General features: G+C 47.7%; 3 protein-coding genes across 3 annotated transcripts in view; 1 reads left to right on the top strand and 2 right to left on the bottom strand.

The window, feature by feature from the left end:
- The first annotated feature begins 1,238 nt into the window (after positions 1-1,238).
- On the top strand, positions 1,239-4,842 carry PRRT3 (proline-rich transmembrane protein 3). Its single transcript, XM_006887698.1, has 3 exons — positions 1,239-2,238; positions 2,421-2,576; positions 3,086-4,842. Exons 1-3 carry the CDS (start codon positions 1,239-1,241, stop codon positions 4,840-4,842), a joined length of 2,913 nt encoding a protein of 970 aa, XP_006887760.1.
- Positions 4,843-6,120: 1,278 nt separating this feature from the next.
- CRELD1 (cysteine-rich with EGF-like domains 1) lies at positions 6,121-16,024 on the bottom strand. Its single transcript, XM_006887697.1, has 11 exons — positions 15,847-16,024; positions 15,343-15,536; positions 15,016-15,098; positions 9,648-9,758; positions 9,240-9,331; positions 8,714-8,890; positions 8,535-8,630; positions 7,603-7,686; positions 7,358-7,453; positions 7,088-7,222; positions 6,121-6,335 (listed from the first exon to the last, which is right to left on the bottom strand). The coding sequence occupies exons 1-11, from the start codon at positions 16,022-16,024 to the stop codon at positions 6,121-6,123; spliced, it is 1,461 nt and encodes a 486-aa protein (XP_006887759.1).
- Positions 16,025-16,073: 49 nt separating this feature from the next.
- IL17RC (interleukin 17 receptor C) overlaps positions 16,074-27,325 on the bottom strand; it is a 25,936-nt gene continuing 14,684 nt past the window's right edge. The window contains exons 10-19 of the mRNA XM_006887696.1: positions 24,651-24,705; positions 24,388-24,572; positions 24,250-24,300; positions 23,368-23,413; positions 23,082-23,203; positions 22,635-22,694; positions 17,972-18,020; positions 16,950-17,045; positions 16,198-16,773; positions 16,074-16,108 (exon numbers count right to left, since the gene is read on the bottom strand). Coding sequence (XP_006887758.1) covers positions 16,074-16,108; positions 16,198-16,773; positions 16,950-17,045; positions 17,972-18,020; positions 22,635-22,694; positions 23,082-23,203; positions 23,368-23,413; positions 24,250-24,300; positions 24,388-24,572; positions 24,651-24,705 — 1,275 coding nt within the window. The remainder of the gene's footprint in view (positions 16,109-16,197; positions 16,774-16,949; positions 17,046-17,971; positions 18,021-22,634; positions 22,695-23,081; positions 23,204-23,367; positions 23,414-24,249; positions 24,301-24,387; positions 24,573-24,650; positions 24,706-27,325) is intronic.

The following is a 27,325-nucleotide window of genomic DNA, read 5'->3' as shown; positions in this document are numbered from 1 at the left end:
TGTGTCTGGCCCTTCCTTCCTTCCTTACTGCCTCCCTCCCTCCTCCTCCTCCCCCCGCCCCTTTCTTTGTACCATCAAATCACATCTGACTGGCACAGGAGGAGATTTCCCCTCCTTCTCTAGCAGAGCATCTGGTGGATCTGAATTCACCAGAATCTAAATCCTGCCTTCAGGATTGCAGCTCACCTTCTTGCCACCAGAGCTCTCCCCATTTCCCTTTCTAAAAACACTAATTATAATCATATTTTGTCACTGCTTACCAATGGCTCCCTGTGGCACTTAGAATAAAGTATGAGTACATTAATGGAGCCTATAAGACTACTAGTGATCTAGCCCCTGGCCTCCTTACTGATTTCATCTCCCTTTCCTATTTTGTCCAGTTGCTGTGCCTCAGTAACATTGGCTTTCTTAATTTTTTTAACTCATCCAGCTCATCACTGCTTTTGCTCATCACAGCCTTTGCACTTGCTACTGTCTGCCATATCTCACATCTTCAAATGGATGGTTCCTTCTTATTCTACATTTAAATATCATTTCAGAGAGGCCTTCCTGGTATGCCCTTTGTAAATTAGCCTCTTGTCTATGTCTTAACATTTAAATCTTAAGAGTCTTACAGGAGTTTTTCCAACCTTACAGATGGGAAAACTGCAATACAAGAGAGGCAATTCACCAGGTAATGCTGGGATTCAAGCCCAGAGCTCTCTTTGAATTCAGGAGCATGTGCCTGCCCTTTTGCACCTTACTAATGTTGGAGCTGAGCCTTCAAAAATAGGATTTCAAATGAAGGAGAAAGGACAGGGCCTCCAGGTTGAGGGGACAGTAGGAGCAGAGGCCTGTGGCACCAAATAGTCCTAAAGAGAGGGCAGGTGAGAAGCCTGGAGTGGCCTTGGAAGGTGAGGATAAGGATTAATGTTCTCTCCCAAGGACAAGGTAGTGCCTTTGAAGGTTTGAAGCAGGACAAGTGACGTGACAAGAGAGACATTTTTAAAAAAGTCTATCTGGGTGGATGGAGAGGTTGAGTAGGAAGGAAGACAGCAGGGCCACAGAGAATCAACTGCCTCATTTCAGTCTTTTCCTTTCCACTTACCCCTTTCAGATAGATACGGGAACCCCTAACCCCTTACATCCTGTCCTTTTTCTGTGTGTGTTTTTGGTTGTGGGGTTGTGTTGGTTTTTTTGTTTTGTTTTGTTTTAGGCTCATCCATTGAGATCTCTAGGCCCAGACAGTGGTGTGGACCATGACCTTCCTGGCATGTGGCCTTCTGCTGCTGTTGGTGCTGCCATCCCTAGGGGCTGGCCCAGCCCTGGACAGGGGCTTTCCCAGGCCTCTTGAGGCCTCCAAACCACACCTGGTTCCAGCTCAGCCCACAGGCACAATGGGTACAAAGTCCCAGGCCCTTAATGTCCTTTGGGAGAACCCCAAAGATGAGAACCCCTGGAACTTTGGTGCTCCCCAGGGCCCTTCAAAGGAGAAGCCTAAAAAATTTGCTGACACTCCCTATGGTCCAGCACTGCATGGGCCAACAGCAGCTCAAGAAGTTCAGAGAGAAGCTCTCCCAGTCCCTTATGACCTCCAGACTCCTCGTGGGCTTGGCTCTCAGGGATGGACAGGGCCCCTTGACCCCCAGGAGCCTCTGGAGCAAGAAGCACTGTCCCCTCATCCACTGGAGTCTCCTCATCTGACTTTTCTTCCCACAACTCCCAGACACCAGCCTGGGGTAGCCTCAGTCCCAGCTTCCCCAGAGGAGCCTGCAGGCCAGGCAGGGCAGCAACCACCTAGAGACGGAGCTCTGACAACCAAGACCAACATCACCTTTGCAGAGACTTTGTCCTCGAACAACCAGGGCCCTTCCCGAACTCTCAGGACCCACTCAGACACTAGCCGGGGACCAATTCTGCCCAAACTGGGTGAGGATGAGGAAGATGTGGAAAAGGCAGTTGGAGGCCCAACCTTCACCCAGCAGGAACTTGCAGCCCCTAATGTTGACTCCATGTCCTCAGTTGAAGGGACATCCTCTCAGGGTCCTGAGGCCCAACCAGATTTAGGATTGGCCAGAAGCCTTCCTACTGCTGAGGAGCTGCAGGTTGAACTCCCCAAGAAGGTTGGGGGCAACCAGAACATTGGCTTTCCAGCACCTCCGCTCACAGAGACTGACCTCTCTGACGCAAAAGGCTCCCCAGGACTCCAGCTCCCGGGTCCTCCGTCTTTAGAGGCTCCTGATAGACACCCCGAGCCAGGTAAGTATCAAGAGGAAATAGGGGTAGGGCTGGGAGTGGGCAGTGTTGTGTGGCAGCTGGGTATCCCAGTTTCTGTGTAAACTTTGGTCCTGCTCAGTCTCATTTTCCTCATTCTGACAAATGAGGTGACACTGGGACATGAGAGAGGGCCAGGCAAAGTGGTTACTGCTTTGTCATTCCAGAGATAGCAGCAATGAATGGAGCAGACCCTATCTCTCCTCAGCAAGTGAGAGGGGCAATGGAGGTTCCAGGCTCTTCCAAGTCCCCAATTCCTGGCCTCTCAGACCCTGGCATGGCTAGAAATCTAACAGAGAGCCCCGTGGGAGCTCTGCAGCCAGGTGAGAGCATGGCTGTGGTTTTAGGGAGAGAGGACTCTGTCCAATGTGGAAAAGCCTGCAAGAGGCATCTACTATGTGGGCAGGGAGGGATAAATGGGAACAAACTGGTTAGCATAATAAATCATTACTAGATGCTTTGCGATGTACCGTTTGTGTTTTGGCAGCTAGAATGTTCTTTTATGTAACTTGAGTGTTTTTCATGCTCTGGAGTGTAAAAAGATCCAATGCCCTGGCCCCATCCCAGGAGGTTCTGATTCGGCTTGTGTCAGGTGATTGTGATATGCAGTCATGGTGAGAACTGCTGCAGTAAGTATTGTTAATACAACGATGCCTTGCATCCATTCAGCACCTGTTGGGCACTATTAAACATTGAATTCTCCCCATGCAATGAGGAAGGTAGGGTCATCAGCCCTATTTTACAAATATGTTTATAGTTACCTGCTCATCACACTAGAAAATTATAAGAAATCAAAACCATGTTTTAAAGAGATGTTCTGTTATTATTTCAGATGAAGTTGAGGAGTGGCCCGGCCGCCCCCAAAGCCATCCTCCAGCACCCCCTGTGCAGGCTCCCTCAACTTCCCGCAGGGGTCTCATTCGAGTCACAACTCAGCGAGCCCTGGCTCAGCCTCTCCCACCAGAGCCCTCCGGTAGCTCTATTGCACCAGCCCTGGCCTCCAGTCCTCCAGCCAACGTCACTGCGCCTCCCCTGCTCTGGGGACCCCTGCGGCGGGTACTGAGCTTTTCCTGGGAACTGCACGTCTATGGGGTGGGGACGCTTTTCCTGGTGCCAGTGTTGTTGGCACTAGCCACACTGGTAGCCGCCCCAGCAGAGCCTCGTCTGGCACTGGTGGCTTCAGTACTGGTGCTAGTGGCTTCAATTCTCAGATCAGTCTACATGCTCACTGACCCTTATGGTTCTCAGGCACGGCTGGGTGTGCGGGCAGGCCTGATGCTCTACAACTTGCCGTACCCCTTGTTGGTCACTGCGCTAGCGGCCCTGACCCTTCTCGGCCTGGGTGCGGGGCTGCCACCACCGCTGCAAAACCCCCTTCTGCTGGGCGTGTTAGCGTCGGTGCATGGCGTTGGGCTGCTGGCTGCTGACCTTCTGTCCCCTATACCTGTGCTCAACTTCCTACTACAAGGCTTATCGTGCGCCTGGGGTGCAGCAGTGGCTCTGGGCACCCTCTGTCTGTGCAGGCGCCGCCTGTTGGAGAGGCCCCATGGCTGGGATACCAGCCCCGGACCACGACTGCTGGCTGTGGCGGGTGCACTGGGGTTGCTGGCCAGTGGACTGCAATTGGCAGCTGCGCTGTGGCTGTACCCAAGCCCAGGCCGAGTGGGACGCTTTTCATGGGCCTGGTGGGGTGTTCACTTCTGGTTGCGCCTGCTGGAGCTGACTTGGGCTCTGGCCCTGGCCCTGGCGGCTGTGGCTGCTGCGAGGCCTAGGCCACCCACAGAGCACGCTTGTTGGGCGAAACTGCTACGCCTGGCATGTCCTGCGCCATCAGGCAAGAGCGAAGTGCCCGAGACACCAAACAACTGCTATGCAGGACCCAGTGGCGTGGGTGCAGGCAGCTTGGACATCAGCAAGAGTCTCATTCGAAACCCTGCGGAAGGCAGGCTGCCTGTCACACCCCATTCTGGAGCCTGGGGCTCTGCGGCATCTCTAGGCCAGGGTACCCAGGGTGTTCCGGTCCTGTCCCGCAACAGCGTGACACCATCACTGAGTGAACTGGACATCCGGCCACCATCACCCATTAATCTGAGCAGAAGCATCGACGCAGCGCTCTTCCGCGAGCATCTGGTACGGGACAGCGTGTTCCAGAGGTGCGGGCTTCGTGGCCCGCTCTCGCAGCCCGAGGGTGCTCCGTGGCTGCGCCGGGGCAGCCACCCCGACAGCGAGCTGGACAGGGGCAGCTCTTCGCTCCTGCGTGGCCGCTGCCGCTCGCTCAGTGACGTGCGTGTGCGTGGGCCGGTCCCACAGCACGTGATGGACGAGATCGACCAGGCGGTGGTGTCAGGCAGCTCCCTAGACAGCATGTCGCGGGGCTCGCTCAAGATCAGCTGGAACCCGTGGCGCCACGGCCTTTCGTCGGTGGACAGCCTGCCACTGGACGAGCTGCCCAGCACGGTACAGCTGCTGCCTGCTCCGTCTTCTGCCCAGGCCTCTGCCCCTGGTAGACCTGTGGAGGCTCAGGGCGAGGCCCAGCCCCGCAAACCCGGGGACTCCCGCAGTGCCTCCAGTGACACCATCGAGCTCTGAGGGCACACTGGCAGCGGGATGGGATCCTGTTCCCAGAGGTGGGACCATGTGGCCCACGGACAATGACGTGTTTGGAAAACAGCCTCCTGGACCATGCCCCACTGACTGAAGCTACTGAGAAAGCCAGGAGTCAACCTGCCCCACCCAGGGTTTTGTTGGTGGTGGGTCTTTTGTTTTTCAGCACAAAATATGTATTTTGCACAAAGGCCGCATTTGGGCGGGATACAGGATGAATGTGCATGGACTTGGGATATGGGAACCAAGCACCCCCCCCAGTGTCCCCAAGGTGGATAGATGTGGCTTGCTTGTTGGGTGGGACTGCTCTTTGTGCCAAAGAAATAAACCCTTGGGGCTTGGCTCACACCTGCCTCTAGCACAATCAGAAACACACACACACCCAGCAGGAAAGGGACACCCCTATTCCCAACAAGGCCAGCTTGCCTAGGCCAACTTCCACAGGAAAGGGCATGGGGTCCCTTCAAGGCCATCAGCCTCACTGATCAGCTCTTGTACACTGGCTCTGATGCTGCACATTCATAATCAATCAGATTGAATGGAAAGCATCACCATGCCCATTCTGTAGATGAGAAGAGTTGCCTCGGCAGAGAAAGCCCTTTGTTCAGGATCCTTCAGCAAATAGCAAAGCTGCTACTGAATCCAGCAAACTCTCTTCCTAAGCCTAGTTCTTCCTTTCTCCATCTCCTAACACTGATTCAGAGCTGAGCCTTTCCTCCATTCTCCCTCATCTTTCTAGATATTTAGAAGGCCAAAGTCCTGGGAAATGGTGGAATGGCTGTGGGGGAGTGGGTAGCAGGCAGCAATGCTTCAACGTCTCCATTTTCCAAGACCTTTGTTTATTTCCTGAGATGAATAAATAGTTCAATGGCTAAAGGAGGGGGGAAGGGACATGAGCAGGCAGCATGCAGTGGGCAGGAGGGGCTACCATGACCCCAACCCTGCCTAGATTCTACCCTCCATCCTGGGCAGGAGTCAAAGCTCACTCTTGGCCACTTTAAGGAGAAACTCCTTAAAAACTCACACCCCCATGAAGTCAGTCCAGCCCTGTAGGATGCGATCTCCTAGCACCCACCTTCAGGCTACTTTTTCATCCTGGGGCCTCTCCTGCCCAGGCCTGGCATCTGGGCTGCCCCATAGGTGGGCAGAGGGTGCTAATTTCATTCTCAAAAAGAAACCAAGCGGCTTCTCGTGTTTAAGGGGGGAAGAGGCCTGATGCCTGGGGTAGCCCAGGTAGCAAGATTCTGCAGGTGGCAGAAGAGACTATCTGCCCTTGATGAAGCCCTCCAACACTCGGTCACTGCGCTCAGACAACCAGTAGCCAGTCATGGCAGCCACGGCACCGATGAAGATGGCAGTGAAGACCAAGTCACCCTTGGCGGCCAGCGTAGCCAGTGCACAGATGATGACACCAAAGAACATCTGCTGCAGCACCACTAACTCATCCTCCGTCATCTCTGAGAAGAAGCCTGCTGGCTCTGCAGAGGGACAGAAGCTACCACTTGTCACTCCTGCCCTTTCCAGAGTTCTGAAACATCCCAGGGCCTCCCACACCTGTCTGTCACAGCTGCCATGCTTGCCCAGCATACAGGGGATGTGCACATTGCTTCCTGCTCAGAATAACTCTGGAGGACAGTCACTGCTTTGATAAATAGGAACCAGGCTCAGAGAACTGAAGAGATCTGCCCCACGCCATCCAGTGGGAAGCCCAGCCTGCAATCTGCTCCCTCTGTGGCCTGGACGAGGTGCTTTACCTCTTCACATCTTAGTTTTCTAAGATGTACAATGGGGATAAGAATAATTACTATCAGGTGGCCTGAGGGAAACAAAAAACCAAGTAGTTTGAAGGATCATGAAATAAATTTTAACAAGTGCTTGAGACACACAGGAAGAAATAAAAAGTTGTCACTGTAATCCTTATTTGTCTTACCACAGTCTACTGCCTATAGCAGCTCTCAGCAGGCAGAACCAGGGCAAAAATTAGTTCCACTGGCAGATGAGGAAACAGGCTTGGGAAAGCAGCAAGTTCTTTCTACCCTGGGATGTAAGTACACTAGAAACCAGCTGCAAGATCAGCTAGAGGTCCTGGTTCTCTGTATAATCTCTGACACAGGGGTAAACGTGGGAGACAGGCAGGGCCTGGAACTATCTGGGGAAGGAGTTTGCCTGCTCTCTCCCAGATGAGGCCTTGCCTTCCCTGGAAGGTCTCTGGAGACCATGTTAGGCTCACCTGGGACCAGCTCCTTCACGCAAATGCCCTCCTGATGTTTGTAGCCCTCGGCACAGACACAGCGATAACTGCCCTCTGTGTTCTCACACTGCTCATTTGCTCCTGGACAGACTTCTGTCTCACATTCATCCACATCTCGAGGGAGAGAGAGTAGCAGTAAGAATCCTGAGCACCCTGACTCCATCTCTATTTCATCCTGACACTGCCCTCCTCCTTCCCTACTTCCCAGTCCCCTCTCAACCTGGAGGATGAAAGAAGGGCGAGACTTACCGAGACACTTGGAGCCCACCTGCTGGTAGCCGGGGCTGCACTTCTTACAGCGGCCAGGGCCTGCTCCCATACAACCCAGGCAAGCCTTGGCACAATCTGAGGGGGGCAAGAGAGATAAGAATGAGAGCCATCTTGGGCCCAAGAGAGCTGTGCTCTCCAAGTAAGGCCTCAGGGGGTGGTGGCAGGACAGGCATGGACGAGGGCCCCTAATCTCTTCATATGCCCTCTACAGAATGGACACTGACCTCGGCACTCGTAGGCGCCCTCCGAGTTCACACAGAATTGGTTAGCTCCACAGCTGGCTCGCTCTGTGCCACACTCGTCAATGTCTGTAAGAGGCAGGCAGGACAAAGGGGAGACTTCAGTTCTTACATTACAGCAAAGCTGAGGCCAGGGAAGGGAGGGAATGCACTTGCCCAGAACTGAATGGTATTGACAGAGGAAGCAAAACCCAATAACCAAGCAGCACTGGTACTGGTCTCAAGGCTGTGTAAGACTCCATTTCCCAGCCTTCCTTGCAGCTAAATGTAGTCAGGGAAGACCGATTGATGGCCTTAAGAGTACAAACAGAAGTGATACATTTTAGCTTGGCTTTAAAACAACAGACTCGGACTTCTCCCCATTTTCTTCCCCTCCTCACTTCCTGAGAATACGGGACTTGGAGGAGCCCATGACCAGCCTCAAACATGCAGCAAGAAGATGGCTGACCAGTAAGGGGGAACCTAAATCTCGGAGGGACTGTGGTAAATAGAACTTCCTTCTTTGATAGCCTGGACCACTCATGCTGTGACTGTGACATGAGGAAAAAAAAATGAAACCTATATTCTTTAAGCTATAATAGTTTGTTACACCAACTTAGCCTTCTACCTTAGACTGCATGAGCCAAGAAAACCAAGTCTTGAACCCCAAATTCAGTAACCTCATTTCCCTGGCTTCACCCTATCTCAATTGTCAAAACTTGGCACACTGACACTTCTTCCAAGAAGCCTTTCCTGAGTCCCCACCAGTTCTCCCACTGAAGGTGGACCTGGTACTTCTCTCACTGCCCGCAGACTAGTCTGTACTGGAAACTCCTACCTACCTTTCTGGCTTCCTCCCAAGACGAATGCGGGGATGAAGGTGGGGAGAGTGCCACTTGAGCCCAGGCACAGATATGTGTGTTGAGAAGCCCACTCACCTACACACTTGAGGTGATGCAGGGCCCAGCCCTTTCGGCACTGCAAACAGTGAGATTCCTCAGGTCCTGAGCAGCGAGCACATGGGCCAAAGCAAGCTGGTGGAATGGGGGGGAGGATGAGGAAGGGCAAGTGGATACTACCCTTGCCCCTCCCCAGTACCATACCCGTGGCTACCTACCCGAACATACCAGATGGCTGGAGTTGCGCTCTGCCTCAAAGTAGCCAAGGCCACACTGGCCACATGCTTCACCCCCGTAACCAGCTTGGCAGGTGCAGCGCCCGCTGCCCCCTCGGGTCCCTTCCCCTTCACACTGCCCATAGCCTCCGCAGGGCTTCTCTGCACCCCCAGGACAAGCTGTAGGCAAGATATCAAGGGGGTTATATGCTCTTCCCTGGGAAGGCAGCCAGGGGACAGGGCTTGGCCCATCTAAGCACTGAAAATGAGAGGCCAGGGGTCAGCATTTTCTGTAACGAATGGTCAGACGCATAGCCACATCTGACGCAATCCAGCCATACCTTTGTTTCAATGTCCCGCCTCCCTCACTGAACTGCAGGCGATAACCAACCTGAGGCAAGCAAAAACAGTCCAGGGAGGATATCTAAGCTCCTGAGATCAGACAACCTTCTAGAGAATCAGGACTAAGTCCATAGCCCTGGCTGACCCTTCCCAGACGTCCCATCCACAGGAGGAACTTGAGACTCACCCAGGCAGGAGGGACCAAAGGTGCCTGCAGGGCAGCAGAGTTTCAGGGAATCTGAGCAGAGCCACTGGAAGAGGTCTGGGGCCTCCTGCTGCCTGAGGAAGGGACAAAAAAAGGGGCAGCGGAGAGGGAGGGTCAGGCTGCTGTCCATGCCCTCTGACCCTGACTCCTAGCCTCCCATGTGTTTGTGACACAACCCATCATGCATGCAAGATCCTTAAGGCCACCAGACTTTGTGGCAGAGGGGTAAACTTGAGGCTCAGAAGGGGAGCTTGGGTTCCCTCGCCAGGCTTCAGTAGATTTGGGTTTGGAAAAGGAAAGTAAACCTGCACACACTCCCTAGAGTGTGTCACTACCCTGGCCAGCCTGTGGCTCCCTCAGGGGGAAGCCTCTTTCCCACACACTATTTACCTGTGAAACCACCAGGACTCCACCAGCTCCTCACTCAGCTCCAGCAGCCGGTGACACTCAAAGTCTGACTTGCTGCATACACCCTCCAGCACCTCCACCAGGCGGGTCTCACTGACCGGACAAGACATGTTGGGGAAAGCATGCTCCACTCTGCCCCCACCCTTCCTGGCCATCTTCTTCCACTCCTTGTGCCCAGAGAAGAGATCAGAGTTCGAATCTAGTTCTGTCACTTTAGGAGAGTCACTTAACCTCTGTTTCCTCATTTGTAAAGGAGGACAATATCACCTCTATAGGTTTGTTACAAGATGCTTAAATTCTCTACATCTGTACATTGTTCATTGTTGTGTGCAATAACTGACTCACAGCTGATCATCTACCAAGTTTTCAGAAGCTGTGAATCACACAGGAGAAGACTACCCATCCTTCTCCCATGTAGTAGCTGATGGATTAGAATTGTATGCCTTGAGAAAATACAGAGCTGGAGCTAAGAAAAGCAATACCCTTCACAATAGCTAATCACAAGATTAAATATTTGGGAGTAAATATAACTAGAAGCACAAAAGATCTATTCAAAGAAAATTACAAAACATTATTACAAGAAACAAAAAAAAAGCCTAGAGAAGTGGAAAAATATTTTCTGCTCATGGATAGGAAGGCTTAATGTTGTGAAAATGGCAATACTACCAAAGGCAATATACACGTTCAATGCAATCCCAATACAAATACCAATTTCATTCTTCAATGAGATGGAAAAGGCAATCTCCAGCTTCATTTGGAATGGAAAGAAGCCACGAATAAGCAAAGCACTCCTAAAAATAGAAAAACGGTAGGAGGCATCTCACTCCCTGACTTAAAATCCTACTACACTGCCGTGGTAGTCAAGACAGCATGGTACTGGTACAATGACAGACACATAGATCAATGGAATAGAATTGAGAACCCGAAAATCAGCCCATCTATTTATGGGCAATTGATTTTTGACAAAGAGATGAAATCAGTTAGGTGGGGAAATGACAGCCTTTTTAACAAACGGTGTTGGCAAAATTGGAAAACTATCTGCAGAAGAATTAAACAAGATCCCCACCTCACTCCATATACAAAAACCAACTCAAGGTGGATCATGGACCTAGGACTAAAACCAAGGACTGTAAACTTCATTCAAGAAAAGCTTGGAAAAACTTTAGTAGTCCTAATCCACAACATAAAGAGTCTTCCCAGTATTCTGAAAAATTTACAACCAGGAGAAGATAAAATAGATGAATGGGACCTTCTAAGAATCAAATCCCTATGCGCATCCAGAAACTTCTCTAACAGGGTAAAAAGGGAAGCCACAGACTGGGAAAAAGTTTTTGGTAATGACATGTCAGACAAGGGACTTATATCTAGAATTTATAAAATACTCGAGCACCACAACAAGATAAAGGAGAATAATCCAATTGAAAAATGGGCACAGGATATGAACAGACACTTCACCAAGGAAGACATTCAGATGGCCAACAAGCACATGAAGAAATGTTCAAAATCCCTAGCCCTGAGAGAGATGCAAATCAAGACAACCATGAGATATCATCTCACTCCAGTAAGACTAGCAAAATTTAACAGAACAGCAAGCAACAAATGCTGGCGAGGTTGTAGAGAGACTGGAACCCTTATTCACTATTGGTGGGAGTGTAAAATGGTGCAACCACTGTGGAAAGCATTGTGGAGCTTTCTCAAAAAGTTGCAAATAAAGATACCATTTGACCCAGCAATTCCACTACTGGGAATATACCCTAAAGAGACCATAAATGACATCCAAGTAGATATATGTATACCCATGTTTATCGCGGCTTTGTTTACAATAGCAAGGAGTTGGAAACAACCTAAATGCCCATCAACAAACGAATGGGTAGAGAAGCTGTGGTATATTCACACAATGGAATACTATGCTGCATTGAAAAACAAGGAACTCATGCAATATTATTCAAAATGGGTGACCCTGGAGGACATTATGCTGAGTGAGGTATCTCAGTCACAAAGGGACAAATGCTACATGGTACCACTGTTGTAGAATGAGGCTGGCATTGGGGTGGGGGTAAGACTGAGAAAAACTGGATGAAATATGTTTACGGCATTGAAGTCTATGGGGGAGAGAATAGTCTAAAAGTATTATATTTTAGGGCATTATTTTTATCGTAGGAGTATGCAATGAGGGTTGCAGAGTGGATTATATTTGGGGGTAGGGGTGGGGTTTGGGGAGGTGCAGGGGGGATTGTGTACCAATGAGGGAGTTTTTCTTTTGCTTTTCAAGGAGAGGAGCAAAAGGGGGGGGGAGGGGGGAGGGGTTTGTGTGGGAAGAAGGGTGCAACAATGAATGAATGGAATCCCAAAATCTCTGTAGATGTTCATTGAAATGAAAAATAAACAACCTAAATTAAAAAAAAAAAAGAATTGTATGCCTTTTGGATTGTACCAAAGCTTCTTACCAGTAGGTCACCAGAACTCTCTTACTTATGTACAATGAATTATAATACCTTACTGGGTATATATAATTAAAAATACATCAAGTAGCCTCTCTATTTCCTTTCAAGGAGGGAGGTCTGTCCCTTTGGAGATGTAACTTTAATAAATTTATCTTCACTATTTCACCTACAAAAAAAATCATGTGAAAAACATCATCATCATGTGCTGGTAAGCATGGAGAGAAACTAGAGCGCTTGTGCCTTGTGGGTGGGAATATGAAATAGTGCATCTACTGTGGAAAACAGTTTGGCAGCTCTTCAAATCATTAAACATGGAGTTATCACATGTGACCTCATGCAGTCTTTCCAGTGCTGTAAATCCTAACCCCCAAGATATTAATGAGGTGGGAAGCTTTCTACTGACTTGGGTAATGTCTTGAGTCAATCTCTTCTAATATAAAAGAGATTACACAAGTGAGCAAAGATCAGCTCACATTCCCATCTCCAGCCCCCTTGCCTGGGCAGGGTTGACCACCAGGTAAGAAAAGCTCAGTGCATAGCACATCCTTTGGACCTGGGCACCCTGAATTAAGTTCTAAGACCCAGGAGAAGGCTGATGTCAAGACATGCAGCTCTCCAAAGAACACTGAGCCCCGATGTTGAAGGAGACAAGGGCCTTCCCCTAAAGCCCACAGAGACAGGGCTTTCCCCTAGATTGATGCCCTGAATTTGACATTCCAGCCTCATGATGGTGAGGGGATATATTTAAGTCAACTACTCATAGTATTACTGTTCTAACAGCATTAGATAAATAAAACACCATAGGCCCCAATAATTCCACACTTGGGTACACACCCAAAAGAAACAAAAGCTGGTGTTCACACAAAAACTTATACATGAATGTTCATAGCAGGACTAGTCACGGCAGAGAAAATGTACAAGTACTGTAGCCATCTAACTGTGGATAAACAAAACATGACAGAGCCATTCAATTGAATACAAATCAGCTACCAAAAGGAATGAAGTTCTGATTCATGCTACTGTGCAGATGAATCTTAAATATAAGATACTAAGAGAAAGAAAACAAAAAACCCTACTTCCTACATATAAATTCTGACTCAAATTCTGACCTGCCATTGGGTTTCTAATGCAGTAAATCTTAAGAAGAGCAGACTGCTTCATCTTTTCCCAGTAGAGCAGCTGGTAGATTTGAAGCATCAGTCTTTTGGTTAGTAGCCCAAACATAACCCACTATGCCACCAGCAAAAGCAGCCAGACACAAAGGCTATCCATTACATGGTTAAATACCAGATTGCAAATCCATAGAAATAGGAATCAGATTGATGGTTACTAGGGAGATGGAGAATGATGGTTTAGTGGGTCTGAGCTTTCCTGTTGGGGTAAAGAAAAAATTCAGTAATGATAGTTGCAAAACATTGTGAACATATTAAATGTGACTAATGGCAAATTTTATGCTATGTATAATTAGTATCTCTTACATCACTATATCACTATATATTTAAGTGTTTGGCATAGTGCTTATATATCTATAGGAGGAAAATGATTCAAAGGAAATAAAAGCTGTTAAGAGAGTTGAAGATTTTCTTGGTCTCAATTCCCAAACAAGGAAACTGATATTCACTGAGAGGAAAGAAAATATCACTAATGTCCCAGAATAACAAAATCTTTCCTTTCTAGTGGGTATCACTTGAATCTAGTGGGTTAAACTTGACCACAATTCTTTGAAACAGACAGAGCACCTATTACGCATTTTACAGGTAAAAGAACTCAAAAAAGTTAAGTGACCCAGCCTAGGTCAGAAAGCAAGTGGATCAGAACAGTAACCAGGTCTGTGTAACTCCAGCTCTTTACCAACTCCTTATTTCAAATGAACTTCAAAAAGCTGGAAAGGGCCTGGGCCTCTTCTCAACATTTCCTATATAAACTCATCCTGCCCTATGACATTTAAACACTATGTACTGATGACCTCAAGTTCCTCTTCCCATTCTCCTCTTCTGAACTCAAGATTTCTAACTCTACCTCCATTTAGATATGTAGTAGATATCTCAGACCAACATGTTCAAAGAGAAGTCCTGACACTGACCCATTTCCTTCTCCAGCTTTATCTCAGGAAACAATCCTACTATTTACCCAGTTGCTGAGATCCAAAAATCTAGTAGACTCTTTTATTCTGCTTATTTTCTCACATTCCATGATGAATCAGTCAAGTCATATTGGCTCTATCTGGAAGACACCCAGCATTTGACTCTCACAATGCCCATCATTAGTGACCACTCTAACTCTTCCTGTCTTCATGCCTAGAATATGAAATTGCGTCACAACATGTTGTTTTCTCCTCCTTTAACTTTAGCTTAACTATGGTTTGTTGACCACATAGCACTCTGAAAAGCCTTTTAAAAACACAGCTTCACACAAGGGACAAAATCTACACTCCTTTCTATAGCCTTCAGGTGAACCTGCTCTGGCATGGGGCTCCTGCCTTCTTCCTTTTGCTCAATCTATGCCAGCTCCTCCTGGAATATACTAAGTTCAATTCTAGCACCTGCACCAATCCCTTCCCTGACATACCCCGCTTCTTCATATCGGGCTTCTGTTCAAATGCCACACCATCTCAGATGGGCCCTCCCTTGAACACTCTTAGCTAAAACATCATACTTCCCCATAGTCTTATAGTTCCTTACCCCACTTGACTGCTTTTCTTCTGGTACATTATTTATTCAATGTATCTTCTATCTGAATGTAAGATCCATGAAAATGGGTTTTAGTTTACCTTGCTCATTGTTATACTTTTCTCAGAAAATACTAGTTGAATAAGTAAGTGCTTACCAAGACTCTCTAGGCAACAGAGCAGCCTGGGGAGAGAGAGATGAGGTGTAGGACTCCTTTGCCCTGCCCCGGCTCCTTACCTATCTTTGTATTTGGACAACTTCTCTTCCTCCCATGCTGTGTTTCCGCCTCCAAAGTTGTCTCGAATAGTCCTCTCTAGGCCCTGGAGACACAGAGAAGGAGTAATGCCTGAGTACACTGCAGGCACACCGTGGACTTTTACCATTTTATTATCACTATTTACCTGACCCACTGAGGCACAAGGAAGTAACCTGCTGAAGGATCTACTGCAGAGAAGCAGCCCCGCTGGGTTGAGCCCATGCAAATTCACGTGACAGCACTCCCCACTGCCAGCTACTGCGCTGCAGAAGCTTGACCCCTTCCCAAGATGCTGCTGGTATACCCACCTTGTAGAAACTGTCGACTAGCCCACGGCAAGTATGGCAGGGATGGGGCTCAGGCGGGGGAGAAACCTGGGGAGGTGGAGACGGCTGGGGCCAGACTGGTTTTAGAAGACTGAGGAAGAGGCCTAAACTCAGGCCCCGGAGGAGCAGAACTGGTAATACGACCCTCAGGGCCATCTTTTCTCTGACGGGGCAATCTGTGGACAGAGGGCGTGAGGCTTACTGTAGGGCTGGGCCTCCAAAGCAAGGAAAGGGTCAATTCTTAGGTGCTGGGCGCCAAGATTTGCGTTCAGGGATAAAGGAATGGAATCTGCAGTTTTCTGCGCTACCCTAGGGTGATCTGGACTTTGGCACTAGGGACAAAGATTCAGCACGTAGTTTTGGAGCCTAAATCCTGGCTGTGCAGGGCCGAAGCAGTAGGGGGGTCCGGATAGGAGAAGCAGGGGCAGGTTCAGGGCCTCGCAGGTGGTAAGGCCGGGTAGAGAAGGGTCTGGACCCTGTCGACACAGTTGGAGAGGAGGTAGAGACACCGCCCAGCAAGCCCGGCCCGCGGGCGCCGGTCTTGGGCCTCCTTAACGTCGCCGCCGTCGCCGCCGCTTGCGTAGACAGTCTCCGCGGGCGCTGCCCCGGAGAGGCGGAGCCAACGCGCCAGCCAATGATCCTGGGCCAGGTGCCATTGCGTCATTTCGCCCTAGCCAACCAGAGACAGTGCCGAGGTGCACCTGTCCTGGCCTTTAAAGGGCCTGGGGGAAGGGATGATGCTGGTCGTCTGCAAAAGTGGAGACACACGTGGGAGCCACGAATAGAAAAATAGCGCTTCCTTTTATTAAATTGAGTCCTGCCCCGGCGCCATACTACATCCCGGGGCCCGAAAGCAGCCGTCCAGGGCCGGCTGAAGGGCCCGGGCCACGTGCTCTGCCCTGTCCCGGAGCGATCCCGGCCGGGGGACGCCGGGGCCCTGCAGGGCCTCGAGGAAGTCGGGCAACTGCGCGGGCAGCGAGAAGACCGGCACAGTGTGGAAGAGGGCGGGCACTGTGTCCGGGGGCAGCAGCCGGTCAAAGCAGGCCCCGACGTAGCGGCCAGTCGCGCGACCCTGCAGGAAGTCCGGCAGCATGCAGCTGAGCCCGGCGGTGAAGGCGTCGTGCGAAGGGCGCCGCCCGGCGGGCGCACCCGCCTGCAGCCACTCGCGGCACCGCGCCACGGCCCCGGGCGAGAAGAGCAAGATCACCACGCCACGCTCCTGCAAGGTCAGGCGGCGCTGCGCGTGGAACCAGGCTAGAGGACCCTGCGCGCTCAGGTCCTGGCGGCTCCACAGGTCCACGGCCACGCGCAGTGGCAGCTGGCACAGTGCAGAGGCCAGGGCGCCCACCAGGCGCTCAAAGGCCCGGTCGTCCGCAGAGTAAAGCAGCAGAGCTCGGCGGCTCCTCACGGTCACTACCGGGAAGAAGACAGTGATGAGAGCTGGCTGAGGGTGCAGAGCGCTAGGCCAGTGGCACTGGCATGCCAACCCCACCCAGGGACTCTTTCCAGAGCCACAGCCACCAGGGTGTCAGAGGAGAGAGGCAGAGGCCATTCTGGTCTTGCTCATTGGAGTCAGAGGGAGTGCTCACCTTTCACTTGATTCTTTCTGAGAAGGAAAAGGAGAAGCAGAACGGCAAAAAAAAGCATGCAGGCCAACCACACCAGGACCCAGCGCTTGTGAATGTCTGTGAAAAAAGAAATTAAAGACCTCTTACTTGGGCCCATTTCACTCAGAACATCCAAGGCTCAAAGAAGTGAAATATCTTGTTCAACGTCCATGCACAGGAATGGCAGAGACAGGATATAAAATATAAATGCATCTTCGTGGCTGACCTTGTGTCAGCCCCTTTCCACCTCTAAAATTGAAGTAATATTAGAACCTCTTTTTATTATTAACACATAAGTAAACAACATAGTGCCTGGCACTCTAAGTGCTCAAATGTTAGCTCATACTATTTCAGCTATGCTGGGCCCTAGAGCTAGTTCCCCAGCAAAGGTCTTCTGTCTGGTGTCCCTGCCCTGTGTGCTTTGCCCTCAATCCATTTAGCACATGGGAGTCCCAGAAATATTTTTAAAATAAAAATTTGGCCCAAGGCCCCTCAGGAAGCTTCTGTTCTGCTCAAAGGGCCATCCTCATAACAAGGGTCTGCCCACGATTCTCCAGCGATGCTGTCCACCTTAGAGTTACTAAAAAAAGCACCCACCCACTTAAATTCATTGACACTCTTTTCATTTAGCCTACAGAGATCAGCCCAAATCCTTCTCTAAGCCCCTCACCCTACCTAGTACAGTCTATACCATAGAGATTCACAACACTGGCATGTCCACTTTGCACTTCCATTTCAATAGCTCATCCTTAATGTAGGTGATGAGGTCTTTAGTCTTTTAAGGATTGTAGCTTTTTTTTTTTTTTTTTAGGATTGTAGCTTTTTGACCATTCTTGGATCCCTGCAAGCTCTTGTCCATGTTTTTTGAATGAAGGAAGACTGTCTCTATGGTTTATCTGAGCCCAGGGAAGGTCAAGTCTATTATGTGTGCTGCCCCAAGAGGTGGTCCCTGCTAAGGTTTGAGTTCTTGTGAAAAGAGGAAGAGTAGCTCTCATAATACTCACACTTGTCCATGGGGCAGGCCCACAGCACTCCCAAGGTGCCATTCCACAGCTGTAAGACAAAGAGCCAAGCTTGAGGTTCATCTAAATTCCAGTCAGCCTGATCCCCATCCCCTAGTTCCCAGCCTGAATTTGTTTCTCCTGTAGACAGCAAGTTCCTGCAAATCACTCTGCCTTTGTTTATGGTAATGCAGCCTTCTTGAAGTCAAATCAGGCCCACTCATCTTTTTGGCTTTCCTTGGAACCCATTACATGATCTATTTCCTGGTCTTACAAATTATGGCTAACATTGAGAAGAATGGGAATCCCAGAACAATTTATGTTCACATGAAACCTATACCTAGACCAAGAAACTGTTGTCAAAACAGAGCAACGGAACATGACGTGGTTCAAAATCAAGAAAGGTGTATGTCAGGGCTGTATCCTTTCTCCATACCTATTCAACCTGTTGTTGTTATGTGCTATCGAGTTGCCTGCAACTCATAGTGACCCTATGTACATTAGCTCTGAAACTGGCCCTATCCTGAGCTAATCTCATCATCTCTGACAGACTCCAAGCACTGACTCCAAAGCAATCCAGCTCATCTTGGGTCTTCCTCTTTTGTGCTGAGCAAATAATTTGAGAGGCTGGGCTCTATAAAGAAGAGTGTGGTATCCAGATTAGAGGAAGACTCACCAAAAACTTGTGTTATGCATTTGATATGATCTTGTTTGCTGAAAGTGAGGATGACTTGAAACAATTGCTGCAGAAGATCAAACATTGCAGCTTTCAATACAGATTACATTTCAATATCAAGAAAATAATCTCATGATAGACGGAGAAAAAATGAGATTGTCAATTAATTCATCCTGCTTGGGGCCATAATTAACATCCTTGGCAAAGCAGTCAAGAACTCAAAGAAACATGCTGCACTGTCAAGGAACATTCCGCATTGTTAAGGAGCTATAATGTCAGTTTAAAGACTAAGGTGCATATATAACAATACGGAACAAGAGGCACATTGCAAAGTGGACTGAGGGTGGGAGAGGGAAGAAAATGTGCAACAAGGAATAAATAAAAATTAAAAGACTAAAGTGTGCCTGATCCAAGCCATGGCCTTTTCACTTATTTTCTATATATCTGAACAAGTTGGATAATGATAAGGATGACAAAATAAAAATTGATGCCTTTGAGTTGTGGTATTGGAGAAGACAAGTCTGTCCTGGAAGAAGAGCAACCAGGGTGCTCCTTGTAGGCAAGGATGGTGAAACTTTGTCTCATTTTGGACAAGTTGTAGGAGGGGCATCCTCCTTGGAAGGCATTGTTCTTGGAAGGGACATCATGCTTAGAAAGGTGGAGAGTCAGTGAAAGAAAGGAAGACCCTCAACAAAATTGACACAGTGACTGTAACAATGGGATCGAGTATATCAGAGATGATGGAAATGCCATAGGATAGGACAAGGTTCAGATCCATTGTTTATAGGGTCACTATGAATCAATGGCACTTAACAACAACAACAGTGAACCTAACTAATAACAAAACATGCAAAGACCTGGAGTTAGAAAACCAAAAGGGAAGAACATGCTTAGCATTTCTCAAGCTGAAAGAACAGAAAAACAAATTCAAGGCTTGACTTATAATACTGAAGGATTCTACAAGTAAAATCTTGAATGATACAAGAAGTATCAAAGACGACGGATGGAGGAAAAAAAGAAGTGGAGGAAGATGAACGGAAACAGAGTCACTGTCCCAAAAAGAAATATTTCAAGAAATAGTATATTATCAAGAACCAAGACTAACGAAGTTTAAGCTGCACAGAAGGCATTGGCAAAAAGAAGCCCTCAGGAATCAACAGAATATCAATGGAGATGTTTCAACAAATAGATGCAGTCCTGAACATACTTACATGTCTATGTCAAGAAATTTGGAAGACAGCTACCTGGCCAACTGACCTTCTAGTGAATATCTGCTTCCATTAAAAAAAAAGTTATTTAATAGAATGTAGAAATCATTGAACAATATCATGAAAGTAAAATCTTGCTGAATATTATTTTAAAATAACTGGAACAGTGCATTGACAAGCAACTGCTAGTAATTAAAATTAAATTCAGAAGAGGTTGTGACATGAATGGATTTTGGCTGAAAGTAAAGAATACCACAATGACTATGCAAAAACTTTGGCTATGTGAATCATTACAAATTATGGTTAACAATGAGAATCCTAGAACACTTGATTTGCTCATGCAAAACATAGAACAATAAACAGTTGACCAAACAGAATAAAGCAACAGTGCAAGATTTAAAATCAGGAGAAGTACAACACAGAGTTTTGTCCCTTTTCCATAGCCATTCAATCTGCACTCTGAGTAAAGACGTTGAGAAACTAGAATGAATGAAGAAGAATGTGGCCTCAAGACTGGAGGAAGACTCAGCAACCATCTGTCTTACACAGATAACACAACCAAGTTTGCTGAAACTGAGGAGGACTTGAAGCACATGTAGCAGAAGATCAATAACTACAGCGTATTGATTGCATTTCTTTTTTTTTTAATAGGGAGTGGGATTTACTACATCCTGTTTCCTCTGCCCTCCTTGTCGCGCCCGCCCGCACGCTCGGGCACCTATCTGGGTACCCCCCGCCCCACTACTATGGGGAGGAGTCGAATAGCGTCAGCCTGGGAGCTGGTTCTGTCTTGATTGCATTTCAACATCAAGAAAACAAACGTCCTTACCACTGGACCAGTAGGCAACATCATGAAAGATGGAGAAAAGATTGAAGTTCTTAATGATTTAATTTTACTTGAATCCACAGTCAGTTTGAACTGTTGTTGTTAGGGGCCATCGAATCAAGTATGACTCAAAGCGACCCTATGAACAAATTATCTGAACCCTGTCCTGTGCCATCCTCACATTTCCTGACACACAAGAGCTCATTGCACCCAGTCAGTCCACCTGGTTGAGGGTCTTCCTCTCCTCTGCTGACCCTCCACCCTTCCTAACATCATGTCTATTTCCAAGGAATAGCACCTCCTGTCAATAAGTCCAAATTATGTGAGGCAAAGTCTCATCATTCCTGTCTCCAAAAAGCACTCTGGCTGCACCCTCTCCAAGACATATCTATTTGTTCTCTTAGCTATCAATGGGATGTTCAGTGCTCTTCTCCAACACCACAGCTCAAAGGCATCAATTCTTTTTCTGTCATCCTTATTCATTGTCCATGTCTTGGATACATAGCTAGTAATTGGAAAGACTATGGCTTGAATCAGATGCACCTTAGTCCTCAAACTGACATCAATAATTTGGAAGGGCCCCTAACTGCAGATTTTCCCAGTGCAATGCATCTCCTCATTTCCTGACTGCTCGTACCAAGGGTGCTAATTGTGGATCCAAGCAAGATGAAGCTGTTGACAGTTTGAATCTCCCCTCCATCCATCATGATACAGCCTATTGTTCCAGTGGTAAGAATCTTTGTTTTCTTGATACTGAGACACAATCCATACAGAAGACTGCATTCCTTGATCTTCTGCAACAAATGCTTCAAGTCTTCCTCACTTTCAGCAAGTAAAGTTGTGTCATCTGTATAATGCAGGTTATTGATGAGTCTCCCTCCAATCCTTATGCCACATTCCTCCTCAGAGTCCAGCTTCTTGGAAAATTTGCTCAGCATATAGATTGGAGATAGAATACAACCCTTCCCAATTCCAAACCATGCAGTGTTCACACAACAGCCTCCTGATCCAGGTATAGATTCCTCACAAGCATAATCAAGTGCTCTGGGATTCCCATTTTTCTCACTCTGCATTTCTCAAACTGAAAGAACTGAAAAACAAATTTACGCCTTGTGTCACAATATTGAAAGGTGCTATGGGCAATATATTGAAAGTATCAAAAGAAGATGTAGGATATACACAGAGTCACTGTACCAGAAAGCATTGGCTGACACTGAAACATTTCAGAAAGTACTATATGAACAGGAGCCAATGGTAACGAAAGAGGAAGTGGAAGCTGCATTGAAAGTATTGGTAGAAAATAAGGCCCCAGAAATCATTGGGATACCAATTGACTTGTGTCAATTAAGAGATGCCGCCTTGGCTGCACTCACAGGTCTATGCTAGGAAATTTGGAGGATGGCTGTCTGGCCAAAAGATTGGAAGAGATCCGTATTTGTTCCTATTCCCAAAAAAGGGTGATCCAATGGAATGTGGAAAATATTGAACAATATAATTGATATCACATGCAAGAAAAATACTGCTGAAGATCATTCAGATATGGCTGGAACAGTACATAGAAAGGAATTGCCAGAAGTTCAAGTGGGATTTAGAAGACATTTAGGGACATTGTTGGTGATGTCAGATGGATCCTATGAGAAAGATCTGCTTCTATAAAGATTACAACCTAGAAAATCCTATGTGGCAGGTCTGCTCTATCACATGAGGTTGCTATGAATGACAATCAACTGGGCAGCACACAACAGTGGCAGCGGTGAGCCCCTTAAGAGCATATTTTAGATGTAACCTCCCCTGGGCTGAACAGAAAAGCAATACAAATGGCCTTAAGTCCAGTTTCCATCTAGTGGTGAGAGGGTGGGTGGAGGACAACAGGGAGGCTTAGGAGGAAAACTCACTGCTCTAAGAGGTATAGAGAGAAGCAAGAATAAAGTTTTAGGCCTTTGGTCACCTACTTACCCGTTCACACTGGCCTGACTGCAGGTCCCTCAGTAGTTGCTCTCCAAAGCGAGCTGCCCTCTGCCAAGTCAAGGGAGGAGAATGTCACCTGACAGTCTCCTCTTCTGAGGAGACCCGCAGGCTTCAGTTGCCACTGACGGTAGGGTCCAGGTCTGAGTCACCCCAATCCCAGAGAGCAGCCCAGGGCTTGGTATGAACTTTCATAGCCTGAGTGTAGGAACCAGCTCAGAGCTGACCCTCTAGGGGTGTGTTGGAGGCTGTAAATAGCATGCGAGGAGGCTGTCCATCTTTTCTCCCACAAAGCTGCTGGTGGATCCAACAGAAGTGTGGCCATTGGGTTAACAGTGTAACACTTTTAGGACAACACGCCAACTGCCTGGGTGGAGTGAACCCTGAGGGCAGGCTGGAGATGGAGCTGCAGGCTGTGGGAGAGGGTCTCCAGCTCACCGTGAAGGCTCTGCTGGGAAGTGGGGTGCAGCCACCAGATTCCAAAGCACACAGCGATCTGTTTTCATGATGGCCTTGCATCTCCACCAGCAACATGTCATCCTTGAGGGACCCCAGCGAGTCTGGAAAGGGTGAGAGGTCAGTCTGAGTGGGACCCAGTCTTGCCAGGGAGTACCATTTATACATCCATTTGCTCACAAGCCTTGACCTTCATTCCCAGGAGCTAGCCCCTCCACGGAGTTAACTCTGCTACAGTGTGGCTCCAGCGCCCCAAGGCCCCACTCACCAGTCCACAGGCACTTCTCCAGCTGCAACTTCCCCAAGCTGCTCACCTGGTCAAAGGAGGACAGAGTAAGGGCACTAGGGAGGTCACGGGTCAAGGCTACAAGGACCAAAGAGAAAGTCTGACTACTTTAGCAGCAATGGGCTCAAATATGTCAGAGTTGAGGAGGAGGGCACAGGAGAGGACAGGGTTTAGATCCGTTGTTCATAGGCTTGCAGTGAGTCTTACTTCACTAGATGGCACCTAACAACAACAATAGACAGGGTGACCCCACCCTTCGCTCCTTCTTTCTACTTTTTGAGATAATCTGTGCTACAGGGCTTTCTGTTCCTAACACCTTATGAAGAAGTGAGAGATGCCTCACTCCTTACCTAACTAGGTGCTCTAAGATACTGACCACCCCTCCCCATCTTCCCACAGGACACTGCTAAACCTCACACAGCATATCGTGTGTACATTCCTTTAGTTACATATTTCACTTGTGCATTATGCTTATTGTCTCTCTTTCCCTATTAGAACATAAACTTCCCTTATTCATACATTCAGTTCCTAAAACACAGTAGAAGTGTCTGGAACATAGACAGTAAATACCTGTTGACTACATTTTGAACCAAATACACAGGGTGGAGAAATATGATAACACTGGCAATAAGACAAACAGCTAACATTTATTGAATCTGGGCCCATTCCAAAGGCACAGCTTTTTCCTTTGGGCCTTACAATCATCCAATGAAGCAGTTACTATTACCACTGCCACTGATGACATGAGGGGGTTGGCAGAAGTGAGTGACTTTCAGAGGGTGTTCTGGGTCCTCCAGTTATCAGGGCACTGACGGTCTAGGGAATAGTATAGGCCCACACTGAGCTCATGTGCTCCCATCTCACCTGAACACAGAGATTAGGGTGGCCTTGCAACAAGGGCAAATCCAGGACCTTCTGCAGAGAAAGGGAGGGAGGAGTCACCAGGGGCACCCGTGTCATTTTCCCTGCGCCCACCCAGGAACCTCAGTCTTCCCAGCTCACATTGATAGTGACATTTTTCCGGGACAGTGGAGGGACCAGAGGCTGACAGGGGCCCCCATGAGGTGCCTGCCAGCACAGCACCATCTCTGCCTGAAGCTCCTCACATGGTGCACTCAGTCGCCAGCTCAATGGAGGCAGCAACTGCAGCTGGGTGACACGCCATAGATTCTGGTGAGCACGGGGGTCTGCAGAGAGAGGCCAGGGTCACTGCACTGGGCATGGAGCCACCTGAGCCAGTGCCACCCAGGCCAGTGTCTGCTCACCCTTCCCAAATGGGCAAAGGTTTGTCCTGATGGAGTCGGGTTCCAGGGGCCACACCTGCAAGAAAGACAAGGTTCTCTGCAGTAACTTTAACCAGCCAACATCCCAGGGCTTTTGCTGCATGTCAAGCACCTCCACCAAGCTCAGGGGCACACTCACTCAGCTGGTATTTCACAAGCATTCATCTGTCCTTTTAGCCTTTTGAGGGCCCTAGATAGGCTTTAGGTTTGTTATGTGTTTAGCCTTGTGCTGAGTAATATATTCAGCAAATCCTTAAATAAGAGCACAGAGAGGTAGACACTGTGGTTGGCAGTAAGGGCATTTAAAGTCCAGCAAACATTTCATGGACTCCCCCTATGTTTCCTATTGCTATATCAGGCAGTAGAGATTCACTCCTTTCTTTAGTTGCCAAATATTGAATTGGCACCCATCTTGTGCCAGGCACTATATTTTAATTAGATGTAATAGCTTTGCTTCTCCAGCAGTTTTTTCCGCAGATGTAATAGATCTGATTCCTATGCATACCATCAGGTGAAATCCATGTGTATAACCTGCATTTATGTTTCTTATAAAACGTATTTACAAAAAAAAAAGTATTTGCAATGAATAAGTCATTGTTATTGTTGTTATGTGCCATCGAGTCGTTTGCGACTCATAGCGACCTAAATGCCGTACAAGAGCCCTAAATGCCGTTCTATCCTGTGCCAATCTCGCTGTCTCAAACACATTCATTCCCACCACTCCACTCACAGAATCGATCCATCTCATAGAGGGTCTTCCTCTCCTGCGCCATCCCTCCATTCTCCCAAACGTGATGTCCCTCTCCAAGGACCAGTCCCTCTTTGAAACATGCCCAAAGTATGTCAGATGAAGTTTCAGAATCCTTGACTCCAGGGAACATTCTGGCTTCACCCTCTCCAGGCCAAACCTGTTTGTTTTCCTAGCAGTCCATGGTATATTCAACACTCTTCTTCAGCACCAAAGCTCAAAGGCATCAATTCTCTATCATCCTATTCACTGTCCAATTCTCTGATGCATAGCATGTAATTGCAAAGACTATAGCCTGAATCAGGCTCACCTTAATCTCCAGCCAGACTTCGTTGCATTTCAGTACTCTTGAGAGATCCCTCACAGCTGACTTTCCCAATGCAATTCATCTGTTAATTTCCTGGCTGCTACAGCTGACTTTCCCAATGCAATTCATCTGTTAATTTCCTGGCTGCTGTTACCAAGAGTGTTGACTGTGGAGCCAAGCAAACTAAAACTGTTAACTATCTCAATCTCTTCACCATCCATACTGACGCTGCCAATTGGCCCAGTGGAGAGAATCTTTGTTTTCTTGATGTTGAACTTCAATCCATATAGGAGGCTGCAGTCCTTGACCTTCTGCAGCAAGCGCTTCAGGTCCTTCTCAGTTTCAGCGAGCAGGGTTGTGTCATCTGCATAACACAGGTTGTTGACAATTCTTCCACCAATCCTGATGCCACATTCCTCCTCGATTGTACAAAATTCAATCATTCTCTCTCCAGCTTCATTTGTGTCACCAAGTCCATGTTTTCCAACTACTGATTCTTCTTCTCTGTGCCCAACTTTTACATTCCAGTCACCCATTATTATCAATGTATCTTGATTGCATGTTTGATTGATCTATGACTGTAAAAGTTGGTAGAAATCATCTATTTCTTCTTCTTTGGATCTGGTTGTTGGTGCATATATCTGAATGATACTGGTGTTCAGTGGACTTCCTTGTAAGCTTATGGATATTATCCTGTCACAATGATGTACTTCAAGACGGATCTAGAAATTACTTTTCTAACTATGAAAGCAACACCATTTTTCCCATCTTTTCATCTCCGGAGTAATATATCATATGATCATCTGACTCAAAACGCCCCATGCCAGTCCATCTCATCTCTCCAATGCCTAATATGTCAATATTTATGCGTTCCATTTCTTTCTTAACAATATCTAATTTTCCCACATTCCTGGTTCTCACATTGCATGTTCCAATCACTAGTGTCTGCTTACAAATAACTGTTCCTCTTCCTTTGTATTTCCATACTTGAAAGTTCTACCTCAATTGCCCTCTCAGTTAGTTTACCTGTGTTCTGTTGTACATAGGGTTTCCAGAGGCCTGCTATTTCAGAAGTGGATGACAAATTCTTCTTCCTAGTCTGTCTTAATCTAAAGCTCAATATCAGATGTGAACACTAGTCCCGGAGCTGACTGTGGAACAGACCACCAACTAGTCATATGCAAGTTCAAGCTGAAGCGGAGGAAAATTAAACCGAATTCACGGGAACCAAAATATACTTTGAGTTCATCCCACTTGAATTTCAGAACCATCTCAGGAACAGGTTTGAGGCTTTGAACCCTAATGAGCAAAGACCTAATGAGTTGTGGGAGGATGTCAAATGTGTCATCCAAGAAGAGTGCAAACGGTCATTACAAAGACAGAAGAGAAAAAAAAGACCAAAATGGATGTCAGAAGAAACTCTGAAGATTGCACTGGAGCATAGAGAAGCCAAAGCACAAGGAAGAATTTAAGATACTAAAGAGCTGAACAGAAGATTCAAAAAGGCAGTGTGAGATGACAAAGCAAAATACTACAATGAAATGTGCAAGGAGCTGGGGTCAGAAAATCAAAAGGGCCAAACTCATTCAGCATTACTTAAGC

The sequence above is a fragment of the Elephantulus edwardii genome, unplaced genomic scaffold (assembly GCF_000299155.1).
Source record: "Elephantulus edwardii isolate Elephantulus edwardi_28Jun2011 unplaced genomic scaffold, EleEdw1.0 scaffold00060, whole genome shotgun sequence".
NCBI lineage: Eukaryota > Metazoa > Chordata > Mammalia > Macroscelidea > Macroscelididae > Elephantulus > Elephantulus edwardii.
This window is presented reverse-complemented; position numbering and strand designations above follow the sequence as displayed.